Source organism: Pseudophryne corroboree, chromosome 5 (genome assembly GCF_028390025.1).
Source record: "Pseudophryne corroboree isolate aPseCor3 chromosome 5, aPseCor3.hap2, whole genome shotgun sequence".
NCBI classification, from domain to species: Eukaryota; Metazoa; Chordata; class Amphibia; order Anura; family Myobatrachidae; genus Pseudophryne; species Pseudophryne corroboree.
The window spans coordinates 760,011,784-760,035,547 of NC_086448.1; the positions used below are offsets into that span (position 1 = coordinate 760,011,784).

General features: G+C 47.4%; 1 protein-coding gene across 3 annotated transcripts in view; it reads right to left on the reverse strand.

The window, feature by feature from the left end:
* RGS22 (regulator of G protein signaling 22) overlaps positions 1–23,764 on the reverse strand; it is a 273,655-nt gene that overhangs the window by 234,127 nt on the left and 15,764 nt on the right. For all 3 annotated transcript variants that reach the window (XM_063924195.1, XM_063924194.1, XM_063924193.1), the window contains exons 3-5: positions 19,586–19,648; positions 17,210–17,419; positions 15,924–16,009 (exon numbers count right to left, since the gene is read on the reverse strand). In XM_063924195.1, coding sequence (XP_063780265.1) covers positions 15,924–16,009; positions 17,210–17,419; positions 19,586–19,648 — 359 coding nt within the window. The remainder of the gene's footprint in view (positions 1–15,923; positions 16,010–17,209; positions 17,420–19,585; positions 19,649–23,764) is intronic.

A 23,764-nucleotide genomic window follows, 5' to 3' on the forward strand; every position in this document is an offset into this window, starting at 1 on the left:
TTCATCACATAAAATTTCTGTGTGACTTCCGTATTTTTCACACATGATGTACCTTGCCGACCCAATTGATCGGTTCTCTGAATCAACCCGAACCGAGGTTGATCGCCCCCTACCTGAACAACTGGCCCCCATAATCTGCAGGCGTTGCTTATTCCTCCTTGAATATCAAGGCTTTCAGCGAACCCTTACAAACAAACCAAGAAGTCCTGGGCAGGCCGGCGGTGGCGGTTTACCAAGTACCCCACTTACTTCTCGCCCACGTTGGCCTGTGCTGCAATCACTGTATCCAGAGCTGCGGTACCCAACCCAGGGCCCCTGTGAACCTTTATTTACTGGGGCGCGTTCCCCAGCAAGTATCGGTTGTTGGATAGTTCCTGAGTGACCAGCGAACTTCCCTTCCAAAAATAAAAAATTACACAAATCACGTCAGAATGTACAAATAGCGTTTGTGACCACTTTACTCTAATGGTATTAGGTCAGATTACTAACTACTGCACACAATTACGTGTGGTCCAATCGTTCAGTACACAAGCACTACTTGTTATGTACTGAGAGATCAATGGAATCGATGTTTCCGGCCGCGATTCCTTCAGCAAGAGCTTATGGCCTATATGGGTTCTGCACCAACACCCCAGGCGTTGTGCCACTGGACTTTTATAGCGGACCTCTTTGTCTATTTTACCTGTTACCTTATGACCTCCTGGTCTGTTACCTTATGACCTCCTGGTCTGTTACCTTATGACCTCCTGGTCTGTTACCTTATGGTCCGCTATACTCTAATGCTCAAATATTATTTAACCAGGGATGCCTCCCTAGCCACCGTATATGTCACTTACACGTATGTCCCTTGACGAGTACCCGGCTTTCCTTTTGGTTCCACCTTACAGTTCTATAAACTTTTGTATACAAAACACACTCACTCAACACATGTACACTTTTGTTTCTATATCTATTTCTGCGCAGAAATTTGTCTTTAGCCCAACAGTGTTACCAATTAGGAGCAGGATCTGTTAAACTAAATTTCAGATTCTCCAAAAATAGACTTGCGTTATTTTCCGCGTCGCGTTATCTACCGCTGTGCGTTACTTATCGCCTTTGCGTTACTTCACTTTATCACAACTTGAGCTACGTGGGCGTAACCGGACGCTACGTTGCGTCTGCCTTTGGATTGCGTACGCTAGTCTTTGTTAGCGACACGTGTACGCAATGCAAAGATCCACCGTAACACAATATATTTTTATCAATGTAAATGATCCCTGATCATCTACCGCAATCCACACTGACTGCCTTGTATCTCAGACAAACCGTGTGTTTGTTCTATACTTTAACTATTACCTCTACTATGAAATAACAGCAAATCTCTTTTTAGCACTTTCTATCAACTATAAAATTGGCAAACAGGAATAGTGATATACGAAAATGAAACAGAAATGCAGATATATGCGTGCGTACGCAAGACAAAAGAAAAATAAACAGTTTTAAAAAGACACAAGCGTTTTGTTCTTACTTCCGGTTACCGGGTTCCTTCAGCACTCTTTATCTAAGCGAAGCAGACGCTTATCCCGCCAGCACTATGAGACAATCTCCCACCCTTTGCTGGGGGATAATGTCTGCTGATCTACCTAGTGCAGATGTGAGAAGTATAGGACGAGTTCCCAATTGACAATGCTAAATTCCTTTGTCGTATAAACAACCCTTTATGAAGCTAAGAACACTGTACGCTGTTTACTTAAGAAGTACCGTAATGGTACGCTGTTGGCGTAACGATCGCTCGGCCGTAGGCGAGACGCTCAAGCGTCACGTTCGCTCGCGGCCCAGCGATCACAGGACACGTTATTGGTTATGTCTAGGGTAATGATTCGCTATGGCGTAGCTTACGCTCGAGACCACGAGGAGGTCACCAGCGATGCAGACGCTCACAACACTATACCTTTATGTTAAAACCTTATACCAATGAAATACACTGAATACCTTAATGTGAGTACAGGGTGTAAGTGCAACCTTGTGTAACCTGACTAACTACAAAGCTGCTTGAGCGTCACCGACGCTCAAGTGAACACTTAACACTATAGAAAATACACAGATACTGGTTTAGGTTCCAAAGCCTATTAACTGTATTATATCTAATATACTTGTAAAAGGGGATAACAGTACAAATGATACACTACAATATAACAAAGACTTCCTAACCACAGAACTAAACAATAAATACAAAAAGACAATACTACACTGACCTAAATGCAATACAGTACAATACTATAATACTATGAGAGATATAAGAGAAAAGAGGAGAGAGAGAGATAGAGAGAGAGAGAGAAATTGGCTCACAGAAAGACAATGATTACGGAGAGAAACTTACGCACAAAGGGTATGATCGCCTGCGCCTCGATATCCAGCTCCCGGCTATCAGCAGATAACCGTTGATGAGAGTGAGTGAAATTGGATATGGTCGGCCTGCCTATTTATGCCCCACACACAATGCAATCTCATAGTCCCTACAATCCCATTGTTCATTGGCCGAAGGAATTCGGCCCTGCATCATAACAAAAGGTCATAAGTTGATTCATATCAGTGGCCCTGGTTATGCAAAATAATGGGTGATGACTAACACATTCCTGTCTTCTGGAGAGCGATTGTTTGGCGAATACAAAACAGAATCCTGTCTGGGTTCTGTTCTATATTCATGATGTCCACTTTCAGTTGAGACAATGACATCTCAGCCCTCATTCTCCTGTATACAAATCCAGCCCCATTTGTAAACACAGGTGTTGGCCCTCCTTATTGAGTCTCAAAAACTCAGTGTAATTAAAGGCTATTGTACTCCGTCTGCGGGAAAGATACTGATTTGGAGTACAATTGATCTTCAATTACTATTCCTGTGTTTACCTTATGCATGTGTAGATATGAGGCCCTCTTAACATGCAAACTATTGTTTGGGGAATCTCTGAGGTCAAAGAGACATTTGAGACCCACTGATGCCTGTCTCCAACTGTTCAGATGCATGACTAAGTAAGAACAAATAATAATAAATAAATGGACATAACTTCTTATGTCCATAACTATTCGCACGAGCGATTAATACGCTCCAAACCAACACCGGAATATTGCTAATTAAATACTCTTCCGATGGGTACCAAACACTGCTGTATGATTCCTGTTAGACCCTTCGTACGATGCAAAGAGGGATTCCTCAGCTCAGGGACATTCTATTTTAACCAAACTTTCAGAATCTATCAAAGGGACCATGATCTATAAACTACATTAATTGTGAACAGTTGTAACGAATGGGTCGCACGCTACGACTACGTAAACTCTACCGTAAATACGCATACCGCGCCTGCGAGTGCACGCTATTGCGGGTATGCGCCTCCACGGGAGAGCGCACGCATGCGCAGCACGGACCAGTGTGCGGTGCAAATATGGCAACGTGCATAGAGACATTTTTCTGACTTCGACAGGCTACTGTCTGAAATATGGGATTTATTCATGATTGTGCGCAAATGTAACTGTGATTCTTTAGGCTACGGAGCTGCTAATGTTAGCAAGTGAAGCTGCCACCCAGTAATGGATAGAGAGACTCATCACAAACTCAATCGCAATTGCCTACACATTGGCGCCCTGAACGCAATTATGGAGAACATGGAAGCTATGGGTTGGTCTATGGCACAGGTTCTCAAACTCGGTCCTCAGGACCCCACACAGTGCATGTTTTGCAGGTCTCCTCACAGAATCACAAGTGACATAATTAGCTCCACCTGCGGACCTTTTAAAATGTTTCAGTGAGTAATTAATACACCTGTGCACTTGCTGGGTTACCTGCAAAACATGTACTGTGTGGGGTCCTGAGGACCGAGTTTGAGAACCACTGGTCTATGGCTACTCAGACTGGCCACAGCTGTAGTGACTCAGACGCCATGTATTTACACGCAAGATCATGCAGCCATCAGAGGAAACAAGCCCCCAAAATGGCCATAACACACCTAGGGGTAAATTTACTAAGATGGGAGTTCTATTTAAGATGGGATGTTGCCCATAGCAACCATTCTACTTCTCATTTATCTAGCACGTTCTAGAAGATAATACCTCTAGTTTCTCCTACCACTCCACTTACACACCCCGTTACCACCTCCAAACGACCACTTCCTGTCAATCACTCTGCGACAGAGTGGAATCGCAGAGGCACTCTCGCGCATGCACATTGGCCAATGCGTACAAACATGATTAGGTCCATTGGGGGTTATTCAGACCTGATCGCTCGCTAGCGCTTTTTGCACCGCTGCGATCAGGTCAAAACTGCGCATGCGTATGCGCTGCAACGAGCAGGCGCGTCGCACAGGTACAAAGTGGATCGCCGCTCAGCGATGGATTGTACAAAGAATGTGTTCGCAAGGAGATTGACAGGAAGAAGGCGTTTCTGGGTATCAACTGACCGTTTTCTGGGAGTGTTTGGAAAAACACAGGCGTGTCCAAATGTTTGCAGGGCGGGTTCCTGACGTCAATTCCGGCCCCGGACAGGCTGAAGTGATCGCAGCGGCTGAGTAAGTTCTGGGCTACTCAGAAACTGCACAAAAATGTTTGTACTGCTCGGCTGCACATGCAATCGCACACTTGCACAGCTAAAAATAAGATTTTACTTACCGATAAATCTATTTCTCGTAGTCCGTAGTGGATGCTGGGGACTCCGTCAGGACCATGGGGGATTAGCGGCTCCGCAGGAGACAGGGCACAAAAATAAAGCTTTAGGATCAGGTGGTGTGCACTGGCTCCTCCCCCTATGACCCTCCTCCAAGCCTCAGTTAGGATACTGTGCCCGGACGAGCGTACACAATAAGGATGGATTTTGAATCCCGGGTAAGACTCATACCAGCCACACCAATCACACCGTACAACTTGTGATCTGAACCCAGTTAACAGTATGACAACGTAGGAGCCTCTGAACAGACGGCTCACAACAAGAACAACCCGATTTTTTTGTAACAATAACTATGTACAAGTATTGCAGACAATCCGCACTTGGGATGGGCGCCCAGCATCCACTACGGACTACGAGAAATAGATTTATCGGTAAGTAAAATCTTATTTTCTCTAACGTCCTAGTGGATGCTGGGGACTCCGTCAGGACCATGGGGATTATACCAAAGCTCCCAAACGGGCGGGAGAGTGCGGATGACTCTGCAGCACCGAATGAGAGAACTCCAGGTCCTCTTTAGCCAGGGTATCAAATTTGTAGAATTTTACAAACGTGTTCTCCCCCGACCACGTAGCTGCTCGGCAGAGTTGTAATGCCGAGACCCCTCGGGCAGCCGCCCAGGATGAGCCCACCTTCCTTGTGGAATGGACCTTGACAGATTTAGGCTGTGGCAGGCCTGCCACAGAATGTGCAAGTTGAATTGTGCTACAAATCCAACGAGCAATCGTCTGCTTTGAAGCAGGAGCACCCAGCTTGTTGGGTGCATACAGTATAAATAGCGAGTCAGATTTTCTGACTCCAGCCGTCCTTGAAATATATATTTTCAATGCCCTGACAACGTCCAGCAACTTGGAATCCTCCAAATCGCTAGTAGCCGCAGGCACCACAATAGGCTGGTTCAGGTGAAACGCTGACACCACCTTAGGCAGAAAATGAGGACGCGTCCGCAGTTCTGCCCTGTCCGAATGGAAAATCAGATATGGGCTTTTATACGATAAAGCCGCCAATTCTGACACTCTCCTGGCTGAAGCCAGGGCCAGTAGCATGGTTACTTTCCATGTAAGATATTTCAAATCCGCCGATTTGAGTGGCTCAAACCAATGGGATTTGAGAAAATCCAAAACTACATTAAGGTCCCACGGAGCAACTGGGGGCACAACCGGGGGCTGTATATGTAGTACTCCTTTTACAAAAGTCTGGACTTCAGGAACTGAAGCCAATTCTTTCTGGAAGAAAATCGACAGGGCCGAAATTTGAACCTTAATGGACCCCAACTTGAGGCCCATAGACAATCCTGTTTGCAGGAAATGTAGGAATCGACCCAATTGAAATTCCTCCGTGGGGGCCTTCCTGGCCTCGCACCACGCAACATATTTTCTCCAAATGCGGTGATAATGTTGTGCAGTCACCTCCTTCCTGGCTTTAACCAGTGTAGGGATGACCTCTTCCGGAATGCCTTTTTCCCTTAGAATTCGGCGTTCAACTGCCACGCCGTCAAACGCAGCCGCGGTAAGTCTTGGAATAGACACGGTCCCTGCTGAATCAGGTCCCGTCTTAGAGGTAGAGGCCACGGATTTTCCGTGAGCATCTCCTGAAGTTCCGGGTACCAAGTTCTTCTTGGCCAATCCGGAGCCACGAGTATCGTTCTTACTCCCCTTTGCCGTATAATTCTCAGTACTTTGGGTATGAGAGGCAGAGGAGGAAACACATACACTGACTGGAACACCCACGGTGTTACCAGAGCGTCCACAGCTATTGCCTGAGGGTCTCTTGACCTGGCACAATACCTGTCCAGTTTTTTGTTGAGGCGAGACGCCATCATATCCACCTTTGGTTTTTCCCAACGGTTCACAATCATGTGGAAGACTTCTGGATGAAGTCCCCACTCTCCCGGGTGTAGATCGTGTCTGCTGAGGAAGTCTGCTTCCCAGTTGTCCACTCCCGGAATGAACACTGCTGACAGTGCTATCACATGATCTTCCGCCCAGCGAAGAATCCTTGCAGCTTCTGCCATTGCTCTCCTGCTTCTTGTGCCGCCCTGTCTGTTTACGTGGGCGACTGCCGTGATGTTGTCCGACTGGATCAACACCGGCTGACCCTGAAGCAGGGGTTTTGCCAGGCTTAGAGCATTGTAAATCGCTCTTAGCTCCAGTATATTTATGTGAAGAGACATCTCCAGGCTTGACCATACTCCCTGGAAGTTTCTTCCCTGTGTGACCGCTCCCCAGCCTCTCAGACTGGCATCCGTGGTCACCAGGACCCAGTCCTGTATGCCGAATCTGCGGCCTTCTAACAGATGAGCACTCTGTAACCACCACAGAAGAGACACCCTTGTCCGTGGCGATAAGGTTATCCGCTGATGCATCTGCAGATGCGATCCGGACCATTTGTCCAGCAGATCCCACTGAAAAGTTTGTGCGTGGAATCTGCCGAATGGGATTGCTTCGTAAGAAGCCACCATCTTTCCCAGGACTCTTGTGCATTGATGCACAGACACTTTTCCTGGTTTTAGGAGGTTCCTGACAAGTTCGGATAACTCCCTGGCTTTCTCCTCCGGAAGAAACACCTTTTTCTGAACCGTGTCCAGAATCATTCCCAGGAACAGCAGACGTGTTGTCGGGGTCAACTGAGATTTTGGGAAATTCAGAATCCACCCGTGTTGTTGCAGCACTACTTGGGTTAGTGCTACTCCGTCCTCCAGCTGTTCTCTGGACCTTGCCCTTATCAGGAGATCGTCCAAGTAAGGGATAATTAATACGCCTCTTCTTCGCAGAAGAATCATCATTTCGGCCATTACCTTGGTAAAGACCCGAGGTGCCGTGGACAATCCAAACGGCAGCGTCTGAAACTGAAAATGACAGTTTTGGACCACGAACCTGAGGTACCCTTGATGTGAAGGGCAAATTGGGACATGCAGGTAAGCATCTTTTATGTCCAGGGACACCATAAAGTCCCCTTCTTCCAGATTCGCTATCACTGCTCTGAGTGATTCCATCTTGAACTTGAATTTTTTTATGTACAGGTTCAAAGATTTCAGATTTAGAATAGGTCTTACCGAGCCGTCCGGCTTCGGTACCACAAATAGCGTGGAGTAATACCCCTTTCCCTGTTGTAGGAGGGGTACCTTGACTATCACCTGCTGAGAAAACAGCTTGTGAATGGCTTCCAATACCGTCGCCCTGTCTGAGGGAGACGTTGGCAAAGCAGACTTTAGGAACCGGCGAGGGGGAGACTTCTCGAATTCCAACCTGTAACCCTGAGATACTACCTGCAGGATCCAGGGGTCCACCTGTGAGCAAGCCCACTGCGCGCTGAAATTCTTGAGTCGACCCCCCACCGCTCCTGAGTCCGCTTGTAAAGCCCCAGCGTCATGCTGAGGGCTTTGCAGAACCCGCGGAGGGCTTCTGTTCCTGGGAAGGAGCTGCTTGCTGCCCTCTCTTACCCTTTCCTCTGCCTCTGGGCAGATATGACTGTCCTTTTGCCCGCTTGTTCTTATAGGACCGAAAGGACTGCGGCTGAAAAGACGGTGTCTTTTTCTGTTGGGAGGGGGTCTGAGGTAAAAAGGTGGATTTCCCGGCAGTTGCCGTGGCCACCAAATCCGATAGACCGACGCCAAATAATTCCTCCCCTTTATACGGCAATACTTCCATATGCCGTTTGGAATCCGCATCACCTGACCACTGTCGTGTCCATATACTTCTTCTGGCAGATATGGACATCGCACTTACTCTCGATGCCAGAGTGCAAATATCCCTCTGAGCATCTCGCATATAAAGAAAAGCATCCTTTAATTGCTCTAAAGTCTGTAAAATACTGTCCCTATCCAGGGTATCAATATTTTCAGTCAGGGAATCCGACCAGACCACTCCAGCACTGCACATCCAGGCTGAAGCGATGGCTGGTCGCAGTATAACACCAGTATGTGTGTATATACTTTTTAGAGTAGTTTCCAGCCTCCTATCAGCTGGATCCTTGAGGGCGGCCGTATCAGGAGACGGTAACGCCACTTGTTTTGATAAGCGTGTGAGCGCCTTATCCACCTTAGGGGGTGTTTCCCAGCGCGCCCTAACCTCTGGCGGGAAAGGGTATAATGCCAATAACTTTTTAGAAATTAGCCCTTTTCTATCTGGGTTAACCCACGCTTCATCACATACATCATTCAATTCCTCTGATTCAGGAAAAACTACAGGTAGTTTTTTCACCCCCCACATAATACCCCTTTTTGTGGTACTTGTAGTATCACAGATATGCAAAGTCTCCTTCATTGCCGTGATCATATAACGTGTGGCCCTACTGGAAAATACGTTTGTTTCTTCACCGTCGACACTAGATTCAGTGTCCGTGTCTGGGTCTGTATCGACCGACTGAGGTAAAGGGCGTTTTACAGCCCCTGACGGTGTCTGAGACGCCTGGGCAGGTACCAACTGGTTTGACGGCCGTCTCATGTCGTCAACTGATTTTTGTAATGTGCTGACATTATCACGTAATTCCATAAACAAAGCCATCCATTCCGGTGTCGACTCCCTAGGGGGTGACATCACCATTACCGGCAATTGCTCCGCCTCCACACCAACATCGTCCTCATACATGTCGACACACACGTACCGACACACAGCAGACACACCGGGAATGCTCTATTGAAGACAGGACCCCACTAGCCCTTTGTGGAGACAGAGGGAGAGTTTGCCAGCACACACCCAAGCGCTATAATATATATGGGAACAACCCTATATAAGTGTTGTATCCTTATAGCAGCTTAAATATATTAATATCGCCAAAAAAAGTGCCCCCCCTCTCTGTTTTACCCTGTTTCTGTAGTGCAGTGCAGGGGAGAGTCCTGGGAGCCTTCCTCACAGCGGAGCTGAGCAGGAAAATGGCGCTGTGTGCTGAGGAGAATAAGCCCCGCCCCCTATTTCGGCGGGCTCTTCTCCGGAATCTGTGAGATCTGGCAGGGGTTAAATACATCCATATAGCCTCAAAGGGCTATATGTGATGTATTTTTAGCCATAAAAAGGTATAATACATTGCTGCCCAGTGCGCCCCCCCAACGCCCTGCACCCTCCGTGACCGCTGTGTGAAGTGTGCTGACAACAATGGCGCACAGCTGCAGTGCTGTGCGCTACCTCAGGAAGACTGAAAAGTCTTCTGCCGCCTGCTTCTGGACTTCTTCCATCTTCGGCATCTGCAAGGGGGGTCGGCGGCGCGGCTCCGGGACGAACCCCAGGGTGAGACCTGTGTTCCGACTCCCTCTGGAGCTAATGGTGTCCAGTAGCCTAAGAAGCCAATCCATCCTGCACGCAGGTGAGTTCACTTCTCTCCCCTAAGTCCCTCGATGCAGTGAGCCTGTTGCCAGCAGGACTCACTGAAAATAAAAAACCTAAAAAACTTTTTCTAAGCAGCTCTTTAGGAGAGCCACCTAGATTGCACCCTGCTCGGACGGGCACAAAAACCTAACTGAGGCTTGGAGGAGGGTCATAGGGGGAGGAGCCAGTGCACACCACCTGATCCTAAAGCTTTATTTTTGTGCCCTGTCTCCTGCGGAGCCGCTAATCCCCCATGGTCCTGACGGAGTCCCCAGCATCCACTAGGACGTTAGAGAAATACACTCCCCAGTGGGCGACGACTATGCGAATGCAGGACTGCAAAAAAAACCTAGAGAGCAATCAGGTCTGAATGACCCCCATTGTGCGAGATTACTGCCACTTGATTTTTTATTAGTTGGTGATTAGTCTTTGTGACCTTTGATATACTGTATACTGTGTGCTGCACCTTATATTGTACATGTTGGAATGTTTAATGTGTTACATTGTGCAAACAACTGAATAAATATTCGTTTTGTGTATACTAAGTGCATAAAATTATTAATTAAGTATTGTGGTATCCTTCCTCCTTTGAACAAAAAATAGCTTGTTAAATGTAAGTTTCTCCATCGCTTAATTTATCGAACTATCCATTATTAATCCTACTTGTAAGCCAGCCCGATTGCTCAGACCATCCACTTTATTGCCCTCTCTGCTGCACTTACATTTTACAGCTGTCTGACATTGGGATATTTCTGGTGACCTTGGTTACAGTTGGTGACTTAAAGATAAACTATGGTATAAAGTTCAACAGTGTTTACAAACTTCTAAACAATCGCTGCAGTAATAATGTAAATCTGCCAACATTCAAAAATTAACGCTAGTACACATAATTCTTTATTTATTATTATTTATTACCAGTTATTTATTCCACAGCGCTTTACAGAGAATATCTGGCTATTCACATAGGTCCCTGCCCCAGTGTAACATACAATCTAAGGGGGTCATTCAGATCGCATCGCGTCCTACGATTGGGTCGCATTAACTGCAAACGCATCTGCCTGTCCATTCGCGGGGAGGGTGACCAAAAGTTTTGGGGCGGCGGCAGGAAAACGGAGGCTTCGCCAACCTCTCCGATCGAAAAAATGGCGGCAGGACTCCTGGCGTCACACCCAGGCTGCACCAGCAGGAGGCATCCACAGTGTCTGCGATCACGTTCTAATTGCGGTGCGATCGCAATTAAAAACCTTACTGAATAGGGTCCTATATTCCCTGTGCAGTGTTGAATCAGGGTATAAATGTGCCCAGGGACGGTACTGCCGCCCCCTGCACAAAAAAATGTCATGATGTTACATGAGTGCATCCTAATGACACCACGGGCGGCTCTCCAGGCTACAAGCCAAATACAGGTTGGTCGAAGTCGAAAATATTTCAGCATCACGTACAAACTACACACAGATGGCCTCCGTGCGCGTACTTGTTCTGCCGTGCGTGCGCATATTCACAAGTTGCGTATGATCGCTCACGAGGTCCTGCGTATTTGCGAGTGGTATGAGTAATTACGGTAGTATTTGTAATCGCATGGAAAAGCCATAAGAACACATTACATATTTAGTCCACATAGTGCACAATTTACACATAGTCTACATGCACCATACCGGCGAGTTATACTTGCTTAAAGGGTATAATAACAAAGGGATTCACCTTTACAGGATAGGAGGGGACAGAATTAGGTTAAGAGGTGGTGTTTGGTATCCAGTTGTAGGGTATTTTTAGAGCAATATTCCGGTGTTAGTTTGCAGAAGATCGCACGCTCCTGCGAATAGTTATGCACAGGAGCAGAATATTAATATCAACTGTATTTACTGTACTCCTGATATTCGGCGGGAACCCAGTGGAGAACATCTGCAAGTGCACCTGGACCAGACATCGCTCACCTATTCAAACCGACCTATGACCTCTCCTGTTCTGTAAATGACCATCCCAGTGACCAATAGACAAAGAGATTACAGTTTCCATTGTGTTAGGTTTTGGACAAATGTATAAAAAGCCAGCTCAGGCCCGGTCACACACAATCTCTGAAGATCATCTACCTTGATGATTGAGGACCGGACCGGGAAGCGCAGGCGAACAAACGTATGTACCATTGACTGTAGCCTTTTTCTCTTATTGTATTGTATTATTCTTGTAACTCCCTGCTAGTAAAATAACCGTTGGTGGGTTAGACCCCAACATAGTTTTGAAATACAATTGGTGTTGTGTCCCATTTCCTTGCTAAGGTTTAAAGTGTATTTACAGCCACTCGGGCTGCTGCATTGTGCTAACAGCGTGTAGGCCTGTGTACGCAAACTGTGTAGTTACTTCTCCCATTCGGCTTAGGTACGCAGAGTGCGCACACGGTACGATCTTGTGTACGTAAGGTGTGTAAACAGTACAAAGGTGAAAGGTTAAATACAGCGGCCGCAGCGGCTTGAACTTTGGTGAAATAAGGTATAGCTTTCTGTCCTGTAAAATAATCAGCATTCACAAGGTGCCAACTGGGCAGCAATCGGGGCGCCCCCTTGACCTTGCACTCTAGTGGGTGGCACCAGTCACATATTCCTGGTTACAGACCTGGCTCATAGTCTCACTCCTGGGGGTATATTTACTGAAAGTCGATTTGGGTCGATTTTGAACGGTTTTTAGATTGGTGTTTGGACGATTTTAGATCGATTTTGTGTTTTATACTAACAGATGATTTTTGACATCCTTTTAAAAAAGCATGTCAAAAATCATCTATTAGTAAATCTAGGTTTTAGGGGTATATTTACTAAAAGTCGATCTGGGTCGATGTTTGATCGATGTCTGATCGACTTTGTATTTCGTGGTCTAAATTACAAATTTACTAACAGATGATTTTTTTTAATGTAAACGAAAAAAACAATCAACCAAAAATTGACACAAATCGACTTTTAGTAAATACACCCCCTGAAGTCACCTGATATGTGGCCCACAAAAAGCAAATACGTTTAACTTTACACGTTGCATTGAGGATAAGCATTCTATTTCTATAGTAGTCCTTTTCTGTTTTTAGAATCTATATTAAAGGTTGTGGAAGTACTCTGAATAATATACATGAAACAGAGTATGCTACTGTACATATGCTCACAATGCATTTCTCCCAGCAGAATAGTGCAATGTTAGGATATGAGCACCTTTATAACTAGACAAGCTGACAGTGGGGTAATAACGTGTTTTTAAAATCTGCCTTTAACCCAGTGACAGGCAGCTTGGCTCACTTGCGTCACAGAAATGCATAATGGTGATTGGTTGATTTATACACAGGGGTGGGACCAGTGATGTTACAGTAACTTATGGGGGACATTCACTAAGCAGTGATAAGAGCGGAGAAGTGAGCCAGTGGAGAAGTTGCCCATGACAACCAATCAGCACTGAAGTAACATCTATAATTTGCATACTATATAATTATACAGAGCTGCTGATTGGTTGATGGCGCAACTTCTCCACTGGCTCACTTCTCCGCTCTTATCACTCCTTAATAAATATTCCCCTATGTCAACTGTTTAACCTGCAGAAGATTTGACCAGGACACTATTCTAGAGATGTGGGAGGGGCTTCAGCTGTCTGTAATGAGGCGTTTGTACTTTATTTTATAACAGAACTGATGGGGTAATTCAGAACTGATCATAGCAGCACATTTGTTAGCAGTTGGGCAAAACCATGGGGGTAATTCCAAGTTGATCGCAGCAGGATTTTTGATAGCAATTGGGCAAAACCATGTGCACTGCAGGGGAGGCAGATATAACATGTGCAGAGAGAGTTAGATTTGGGTGGGTTATTTTATTTCTGTGCAGGGTAAATACTGGCTGCTTTATTTTTACACTGCAAATTAGATTGCAGATTGAACACACCCCACCCAAATCTAAAGGGCCCTACTCACTGGCCGACCCGCCGCCGAGCTGCCCGATGGCGGATACGGCCGACGGGCGACCCGGCGGCGGGGGGGGGCAGTGACGGGGGGAGTGAAGTTTCTTCACTCCCCCCGTCACGCGGCTGCATTGTAGTGCAGGCAAATATGGACGAGATCGTCCATATTGGCCTGCATGCACAGCCGACGGGAGACCAGTGATGAACGAGCGCGGGGCCGCGCATCGTTCATCGCTGGAGTCTCCACACTGAAAGATATGAACGAGTTCTCGTTCATTTATGAACGAGATCGTTCATATCTTTCTGAAAATCGGCCAGTGTGTAGGGCCTATAACTCTTTCTGCACATGTTATATCTGCCTCCCCTGCAGTGCACATGGTTTTGCCCAATTGCTATCAAAAATCCTGCTGCGATCAACTTGGAATTACCCCCCATGTGCACTGCAGTGGGGACAGATGTAACATGTGCAGAGGGAGTTAGATTTGGGTGGGATGTGTTCAAACTGAAATCTAAACTGCAGTATAAAAATAAAGCAGACAGTATTTACCCTGCACAGAAACAAGGGCCCTCATTCCGAGTTGTTCGCTCGGAGATTTTCATCGCATCGCAGTGAGAATTCTCTTAGTGCGCATGCGCAATGTTCGCACTGCGACTGCGCCAAGTAACTTTACTATGATGAAAGTAAGTTTACTCACGGCATTTTCATCGCTCCGACGTTCGCATTGTGATTGACAGGAAATGGGTGTTACTGGGCGGATGCACGGCGTTTTAGGGGCGTGTGGCTGGAAACGCTACCGTTTCCGGAAAAAACGCAGGAGTGGCCGGAGAAACGGTGGGAGTGCCTGGGCGAACGCTGGGTGTGTTTATGACGTCAGCCAGGAACGAAAAGCACTGAACTGATCGCACAGGCAGAGTAAGTCTGAAGCTACTCAGAAACTGCTAACTCGTTTGTATTCGCAATATTGCGCGTACGTCGGTCGCAATTTTAAGAAGCTAAGATTCACTCCCAGTAGGCGGCGGCTTAGCGTGTGTAACTCTGCTACATTCGCCTTGCGAGCGAACAACTCGGAATGAGGGCCAATATAACCCACCCAAATCTAACTCTCTCTGCATATGTTATATCTGCCCCACCTGTAGTGCACATGGGCCCTCATTCCGAGTTGTTCGCTCGCTAGCTGCTTTTAGCAGCATTGCTCACGCTAAGCCGCCGCCTACTGGGAGTGAATCTTAGCTTTGCAGAATTGCGAACGAAAGATTCGCATAATTGCGAATAGAAATTTGTTTGCAGTTTCTGAGTAGCTCGGGACTTACTCTGCCATTGCGATCAGTTCAGTCAGTTTCATTCCTGGTTTGACGTCACAAACACACCCAGCGTTCGCCCAGACACTCCCCCTTTTCTCCAGCCACTCCCGCGTTTTTCCCAGAAACGGCAGCGTTTTTCCGCACACACCCATAAAACGTCCAGAAACACCCACTTCCTGTCAATCACACTCCGATCACTAGAACGATGAAAAAACCTCGTTATGCTGTGAGTAAAATACCTAACTTTTGTGTAAAATAACTAAGCGCATGCGCTCTGCGAACCTTGCGCATGCGCAGTAAGCGACTAATCGCAATATAGCGAAAATCGGCAACGAGCGAACAACTCGGAATGACCCCCATGGTTTTGCCCAACTGCTAACAAAATTGCTGCTACGATCAGCTCTGAATTACCCCCTAAGTAAGATTATTTCTTCACAAATATGGAGCCGGGACTATATTTTTTGAAATATCAATGGCAAAATGTTGCTGGCTTTTGCCGGAACAGGCCTTTCTCTTGGGTGCACCACACAGAGCCCATTACAGAGATGACCCTGAATGTCAGGGTTTAGTGATTTACAAATGCATATTTTTTTTGTACATTAAAAAAAAAATTATAATACATGTAGTTGCTACTGGAAACGAGACGAAAACACTAATACACAAAGTCTAGTTTTTGTTTTTTTTGAAAGTGGAGGGAATTTTACCTGTATTCAAAATAGCAATCGCTTTGCAGGAAGGCGGGAAGTCTTTCCTTCTTAATCCACTGAACTCCCTGCTCCTGATTCAAGCACTTAAGGAAAAAATCCAATGCAATACATTAGAATGATTTCCTTGGTTACATTTTGCTTTGCTATATTTAGCAATTTAAGATGAATCATTTTGGATTACCCATGTGACATGTCAGAGAATATACACATGGTTCCCTACCATTACCACTATTACTATGTAATAAGTGCTGCTGATTTGTAATTCGATGCACGGAAATCCTGCCTGTGCATTTTGTGAGGTGTAGTGTCTTTTGTGCTTGGCTGACAGTCTAACAGGTGTGTCTACATCAGTGAGGGGCAACTAGTTGCTCTCTGATGTCTGCATGTACGGTCCTCTGCCAAAGGGGCTGCACATTAATCTCAGGAATACATAAAAACAAGACATTTAATCATACAATGAGACACTGCATGCCCTTACACAGACCCCATATCCCCCTCAGGTCTCACACTCACTGTAATACACCATCAGATACTCTTAGTACCCACTCACCCAAAGCACCCACATAAGCCCTTTAGAAGCCCACTTACTCAGAAATCCTCTCAGATTATCAACACTCCCTAGGACACCCCTCAGCAGAACCACAAGAACAGGGACTGGTGAGCCACAGAGTAAGGTATCAATGCGTCATAAAGCAGGAAGCAGCCGAACAAGCAGGGCGGGATTAAGTGCCACATAGGCCTGTGGCTGGAAATGTTCAAGGGCCTATTGCAGTGGTTCTGAAACTCCAAAACAGGTCACGTTTTCCAGGTCACCCAGCAGGTGCACAGGTGTATGACCAACTGTCACACGTTAAAGAAGACGGGTGACCTGGAAAACATGAACTGCGTGAGGACCAAATTTGAGAACCACTGGCCTATTGTGAAAAGCAGAGGAGGTGTAACCAGTGCTGTGTGGCTGTGGCCAATGCCACGTGGGTCTGTCCACCTTTACACTCAACATGGTCACTGCCGACATTCAGTACCACACCCACACCCTTAAGGGTAAATTTGTTAAAGCTCCTAAAAATGAAAAATTTTGCCCATAGCAACCTATCAAATTCTATCATTTTCTAGGATGCAATAGAGAAATAACAGAAAGAATCTGATCGGTTGCTATGGGAAACATCAGCACTTTTCCTTTTTTAGAAGCTTTAATAAATGTACCCCTCACTGTATAGAGCTAGATAACAATCGGAGAATGACATGTAAAAGGTCACATTATCAGCACAGTAAATGCAGCTTACCATAATACTATAATTGTTGTCAATGTTTATGTTGGCGCAGGATTTTTTGGCTGCCGGTCTGGTGAGCCCTCTGGTCGCGCTGTAGATGGGGTTTGAAGGTTGATGCTCACGTAAAACTTTTTTAATTTTCTGTTCTAGCTGGTCTGGAAAATGACTGACCACTTCGAAAATCCCATATACTTTATTGAACTTAATTGCTTCAGGGAAGGTCTGCAGAAAAAGACACAAAAAGTGAATTTAAATCGGTAGCACTAATTTTATTTTAATTTCTGCTTTATTTCCTCATATATGAAATCATATTTTTCAGTTAAGCTTAAGTACATACATTCATGACATTACTGGCAGGCAGTGTTAATCTTAAAGCGCAACGGTATATGCTGGCGCTATATAATTAACTGCTAATAAACTAAATAAGATCCACGCCAGAAATAGCTCTATCAATGGTGCAGAACAAAATTCTAGTTGGTGACGTTGCAATTTGCGCTGGCGCACATAGATTTCGGCCAAAAGTATGGCAGTAATTGTGGAAGAGTAGAATTTTGAACCAAAAGTTAGACGGATTTGGGGAGTTGGCGGTGAGGTAGGGTGTATGTTTTACTTAGATACAAAAGTTAGAACACCTGTGCAACTAGGGCCTTGATTCGGGGATATACGCATATGCCACTGGAGCTGTGAATCCGTACACAGTGGAAAAATATACAAATTACAGGCGCAGGGATTTGTATTCAGATACCCACCGGAGGCATTTCAGACCCCATGCCTATGTATGAAGACACATTCATCGGAGGATCATCAGTCAATTATCAATGTTCTATTTATCCTTATGGTCTCTTAGTATGGCCGTCAGGAGTAAGACACCGGAGCCATGCGTACGGGATTGCAGTCGTATGCTGTAACCCCCACCCCGCGCTCCCCACAAAGGTCACAACACTCCTGCCTTTGAGTTGTCACTCCCCCGTTACTTCCCACAAACGCTCCTTGACTCTCAATCACTTTGTGAATAAATCCTCACTGCAACCGCTGTCATTAGATCACTGACATTGCGTCCATCTGTGAACCAGGCCTTTAGTTTGATAAGGCAGTATAGCAATAAAAATTCACTTTGTGCAGCCAGATAACTGAAAATAAATGAGTTGAGAATGTGCATCCTTGGGGTGTTCTTTGCCCTGGGGTTGTGCTGCCTTTTTCATTCTAAAAAAGGGCGGGAACTGAGAACCAGCTTTGACAACTTCCAGAGCTGAGTGTTTGATGCTACTGACTCATGATCCATTAAGCCCTTGTAAGGGTAAGCCAAACAGAGGGCCTAATTTTTGTTTCTGTGCAGGGAAAATACTGGCTGCTTTATTTTTATACTGCAATTTAGATTTCAGTTTGAACACACCCCACCTAAATCTAACTCTCTCTGCACATGTTATATCTGGCCCACCTGCACTGCACATGGTTTTGCCCATTAGCTAACAAATTTGCTGCTGCAATCAGGTCAGAATTAGGCCCAGAAAAGGATGAACATCCACTATGAGGCGGTTGTATTGTGGCTGGGCAGTAGATGAGGCGATTACACCACAAACCTATGCGCACTTTTCGTTTGTGGAGTTTATGGAACGGACAGCAGACGATTCACAGTGCACATTCATGGTCGCGATGTTCATCTGATATGCGATCGTATCGCAAATGCAGGGAGTGGGTGGTATGCACCTCCTCCTGCATTTGCATCTGCGAGCAGCTTTGCATTTGAAATCCTTAATGAATCAGTCCCTTCATTTCCTATTTTTAGATTCCCATTTTAATAATTCACTGAATAATGGGGGTCATTCCGAGTTGATCGTAGCTGTGCTAGATTTAGCACAGCTACGATCATGAACTCAGACATGCGGGGGGACGCCCAGCATGTCAGTGCCGCCCCCCCCCCCCCGCAGAAGTGCAAAGGCATCGCACAGCGGCGATGCCTTAGCACTTCAAGAGTAGCTCCCGGCCAGCGCAGCTTTAGCGTGCTGGCCGGGAGCTACTCATTGTTACCCGGCCCGCAGTGGCTGCGTGTGACGTCACGCAGGTGCTGCAGGCCACTCCCCGCACGGTCCGGCCACGCCTGCGTTGGACGGATCGCGCCCACGAAACGGCGGCCAAACGCCGTTTCGCCCCCTCCCGGCCATTGACCGCCTCTGCCTGTCAATCAGGCAGAGGCGAACATAGCGCAGCGACGGGCGGCCATGCGCCGGCGCACTGCGGCGCCAGCACATGCGCAGTTCTGACCCGATCGCTACGCTGCCAAAAACTGCAGCATGCGATCGGGTCAGAATGAGCCCTAATGTTTATTATTACGACATTAACCTAAGCAGTAATGTGATATTCTAAAATGCACAGTAAATAAATACTTACTGGTAGATTGAGAAACTCATTGAAGTAGTCTACAAGCAAGTCATCTGTTACTAGGAAGTCCTCCTGGGTAAATAAAATAAGAGAGAGATGGTGATGAAATCCTAGCTGCAGTGTTTGTTGTTAGAAGGATCACAGGACACAGCAGACGCTGAGAGGCACCTTTGCAAACAGGATCATTTATACGTTAATGTCCCACACACTTTGTGACCTGGTCTCTTTGTTCAGGTTCCTCACGGAAGATTCCGCAGTGATCGTTATTTCTGCACGGTCATACCTGAACGCATCAAACCCAGTTTTGGAGTTGGTTAATACATTTACGGCCCTAATTCAGACCTGATTGCTGTGCTGCAATTTTGCAGAGGTCTGCGATCAGATAGTCGCCGCCAGGGCTTAAAGTGGTCCTGGAGAGGTGGGAGAACTCATCACCCGCACTCCAAAGGCGCACGCTGCAAAAAAGGGGGTGTGACCTCACTAGGAATGGGCGTGGCCACACAATCGTACCAATTTAAAATAACGCCTCACAGTAGCACAATCTAATTCACATTGCCCCACATATTAGTGCCTTTTACACACACAATGCCCACAGTAGTAGTAGTGCCCCACTGAATCTATAGGTATTTTTATAATGTGTTTACATTTAGAAATGCGCAATGTATCAGGATATGTACAAACTTTGCTCTCCTCTGTCTTCCATGTGTCCTTTCTGCTTTATTGTTTCCTTTGTCACTCTCCTTGTGTCCATATCTTCATCCTAGACAACCCGAATTCCCTATACACCTTTATGTCTGATCACCTGAATCTTTCTTTCCTTTACTTAACCCCTACACCTCTCACTCCCTGCTACCCTTTCCGCCACTGCTTCTCTCAGCCCTGTGCCTCTCACTCTCCCATCTCTCCCCGAGCCTCTCACTCTATGCTCCTCTCATTCCCCATCTCAGCCCCAGCTTCTCTTACTCTCCCATCTCACCCCCTGCTTCTCTCACCACCCCCACCCCAATCTCACCCCCTGCTCCTCTCATCATCCCCTGCCATCTCACTCCTGCTCCTCTCATCATCCCCTGCCGTCTCACTCCTGCTCTTCTCATCATCCCCTGCCGTCTCACTCCTGCTCCTCTCATTATCCCCTGCCATCACACTCCTGCTCCTCTCATTATCCCCTGCCATCTCACTCCTGCTCCTCTCATCATCCCCTGCCGTCTCACTCCTGCTCCTCTCATTATCCCCTGCCATCACACTCCTGCTCCTCTCATTATCCCCTGCCATCTCACTCCTGCTCCTCTCATCATCCCCTGCCGTCTCACTCCTGCTCTTCTCATCATCCCCTGCCGTCTCACTCCTGCTCTTCTCATCATCCCCTGCCGTCTCACTCCTGCTCTTCTCATCATCCCCTGCCATCTTACCCCTGCTCCTCTCATTATCCCCTGCCATCTCACTCCTGCTCCTCTCATCATCCCCTGCCGTCTCACTCCTGCTCTTCTCATCATCCCCTGCCGTCTCACTCCTGCTCTTCTCATTATCCCCTGCCATCTCACTCCTGCTCCTCTCATTATCCCCTGCCGTCTCACTCCTGCTCCTCTCATCATCCCCTGCCGTCTCACTCCTGCTCTTCTCATCATCCCCTGCCGTCTCACTCCTGCTCCTCTCATCATCCCCTGCCGTCTCACTCCTGCTCCTCTCATCATCCCCTGCCATCACACTCCTGCTCCTCTCATTATCCCCTGCCGTCTCCCTCCTGCTCCTCTCATCATCCCCTGCCGTCTCACTCCTGCTGCTCTCATCATCCCCTGCCGTCTCACTCCTGCTCCTCTCATCATCCCCTGCCGTCTCACTCCTGCTCTTCTCATCATCCCCTGCCGTCTCCCTCCTGCTGCTCTCATCATCCCCTGCTCTCACTCCTGCTCCTCTCATTATCCCCTGCCATCTCACTCCTGCTCCTCTCATCATCCCCTGCCGTCTCACTCCTGCTCCTCTCATCATCCCCTGCCGTCTCACTCCTGCTCCTCTCATCATCCCCTGCCGTCTCACTCCTGCTCCTCTCATCATCCCCTGCCGTCTCACTCCTGCTCCTCTCATCATCCCCTGCCGTCTCACTCCTGCTCCTCATCATCCCCTGCCGTCTCACTCCTGCTCCTCTCATCATCCCCTGCCGTCTCACTCCTGCTCCTCTCATCATCCCCTGCCGTCTCACTCCTGCTCCTCTCATCATCCCCTGCCGTCTCACTCCTGCTCCTCTCATCATCCCCTGATGTCTCACTCCTGCTCCTCTCATCATCCCCTGCCGTCTCCCTCCTGCTGCTCTCATCATCCCCTGCTCTCACTCCTGCTCCTCTCATTATCCCCTACCGTCTCACTCCTGCTCCTTTCATCAGCCCCTGCCGTCTCACTCCTGCTCCTCCCATCATCCCCTGCCATCTCACTCCTGCTCCTCTCATTATCCCCTGCTGTCTCACTCCTGCTCCTCTCATAATCCCCCCACCTATCTCACTCCCTGCTCCTCTCATTATCCCCTGCTCTCACTCCTGCTCCTCTCATCATCCCCCCACCTATCTCACCCCCTGCTCCTCTAATCATCCCCTCCGCCCATCTTGTCTCCGGCTTTTTCATCATCCTCCTGGCCCCGCTATCTCATCCCCTGCTGCTCTAATCTCCCCGCTCGTCCTCGTCCTCCACATCCCCCCCTCGTCGGAGCCTGGAGCATCATGACGCGGCTATTGGCAGCGCCGCCAAATAGTCCTGACATTACTGTCACGGATTGGCTGCCTGGCGCACTGCCTGCTATTCAAAAGGGGCCGCTCTTTCGAAGCAATCACGGATCGCCGGACCTTCAGCCAATGAAAAGCTGCCACTTTGCAGCTTCTCATTGGCTGGCGGTCCACGAGCCGTGATTGGTTCTGAAGCTGGAGGAGAGATTGGCTGGCAGCTGCTTATGCAGATTTGAACTTTAAAGTAAAGCAGGGTCCTGAAGCTTTCACTTTTTGGTGGCCGGGCGGAGGTTCCGCCTTCAATTAGAAGTGTCGGAACGCAGTTCCGCCCCGTTTCGGCCCACTTTAACCACTGGTCGCCGCCCATAGAGAGTGAAAACCCGCCCCGTGCAAATGTGCGTATGCATGTGTTCGCCGGACGGCTGCAAATCCGTTCGCAACTCACTCACCATTAAATTATTTTTCCATACTGTGCAATCTGTGCGTAGCCCAGGACCTACACCTACAGTGTGATACAAACAAGCTAATAGGGGCCGGAGCTGACGTCATACACCCTCCCTGAAAACGCTTGGGAACGCCTGCGTTTTTCCCGACACTCCCTGAAAACAGCCAGTTACCACCCACAAACGTCCCCTTCCTGAAAATCACCTTGCGGACACCTTGCAATCAAAATTTTTGCACCATTCTATCGCTGTTTGGCGACGCGCCTGCGCATTTTGGTGCATACGCATGCGCAGTCATTCGATAATCGGCAACTGTGCAAATTCGCACAAGAGCGATCAGGTTTGAATCGGGCCCTACATGTGATGTAAGAATTAAACTTGGTAACTGAAACTTCCACACAACTGTAAAGGTTATGATGGCAACAGTTGAAAGGTCATTGATGCGATTTGCAGAGAGCTGCCTCAATGTGATTGAGCTTCAACAATACAAGATATAATCATGTGCCTGTCTCAGTTGCATTCCCTCTGTTCTCCCAGGTTACCTTCTCTGTGCTGCCTTGTCTCCTCCCGCCACTGTAGCTCTTAATAGTTCCAGCACTCACTGCATATTGGGGGTCATTCCAAACCGATCGTTCGCTGCAGTTTGTCGCAGCGCAGCGATCGGGTCGGAACTGCGCATGCACCGGCGCCGCAGTGCGCCGGCACATGGCAGTCGTCGGTGCCCAACTATCGCCTCTGAGACAGAGGCGGTCGCTGGGCGGGAGGGGGCTGAAATTTAGCACAGCTACGATCAACTCGGAATGACCACCATTATCCATATATAATATACAATGCTGCCTCTTTACACCGCAGTCTACCCTGGCTGAGACTTCATCCTCTCTTTATCTTACAGTGGGAGAAGTTAGCTCCGAGTGGGCATATCGGTCTCCAGGCTTGCCATTCTCGAATATATATATATATATATATATATATATATATATATACGTATATACACAGTCATTTGAATATTGACTGGTATGGTGTGCCCACTTTCA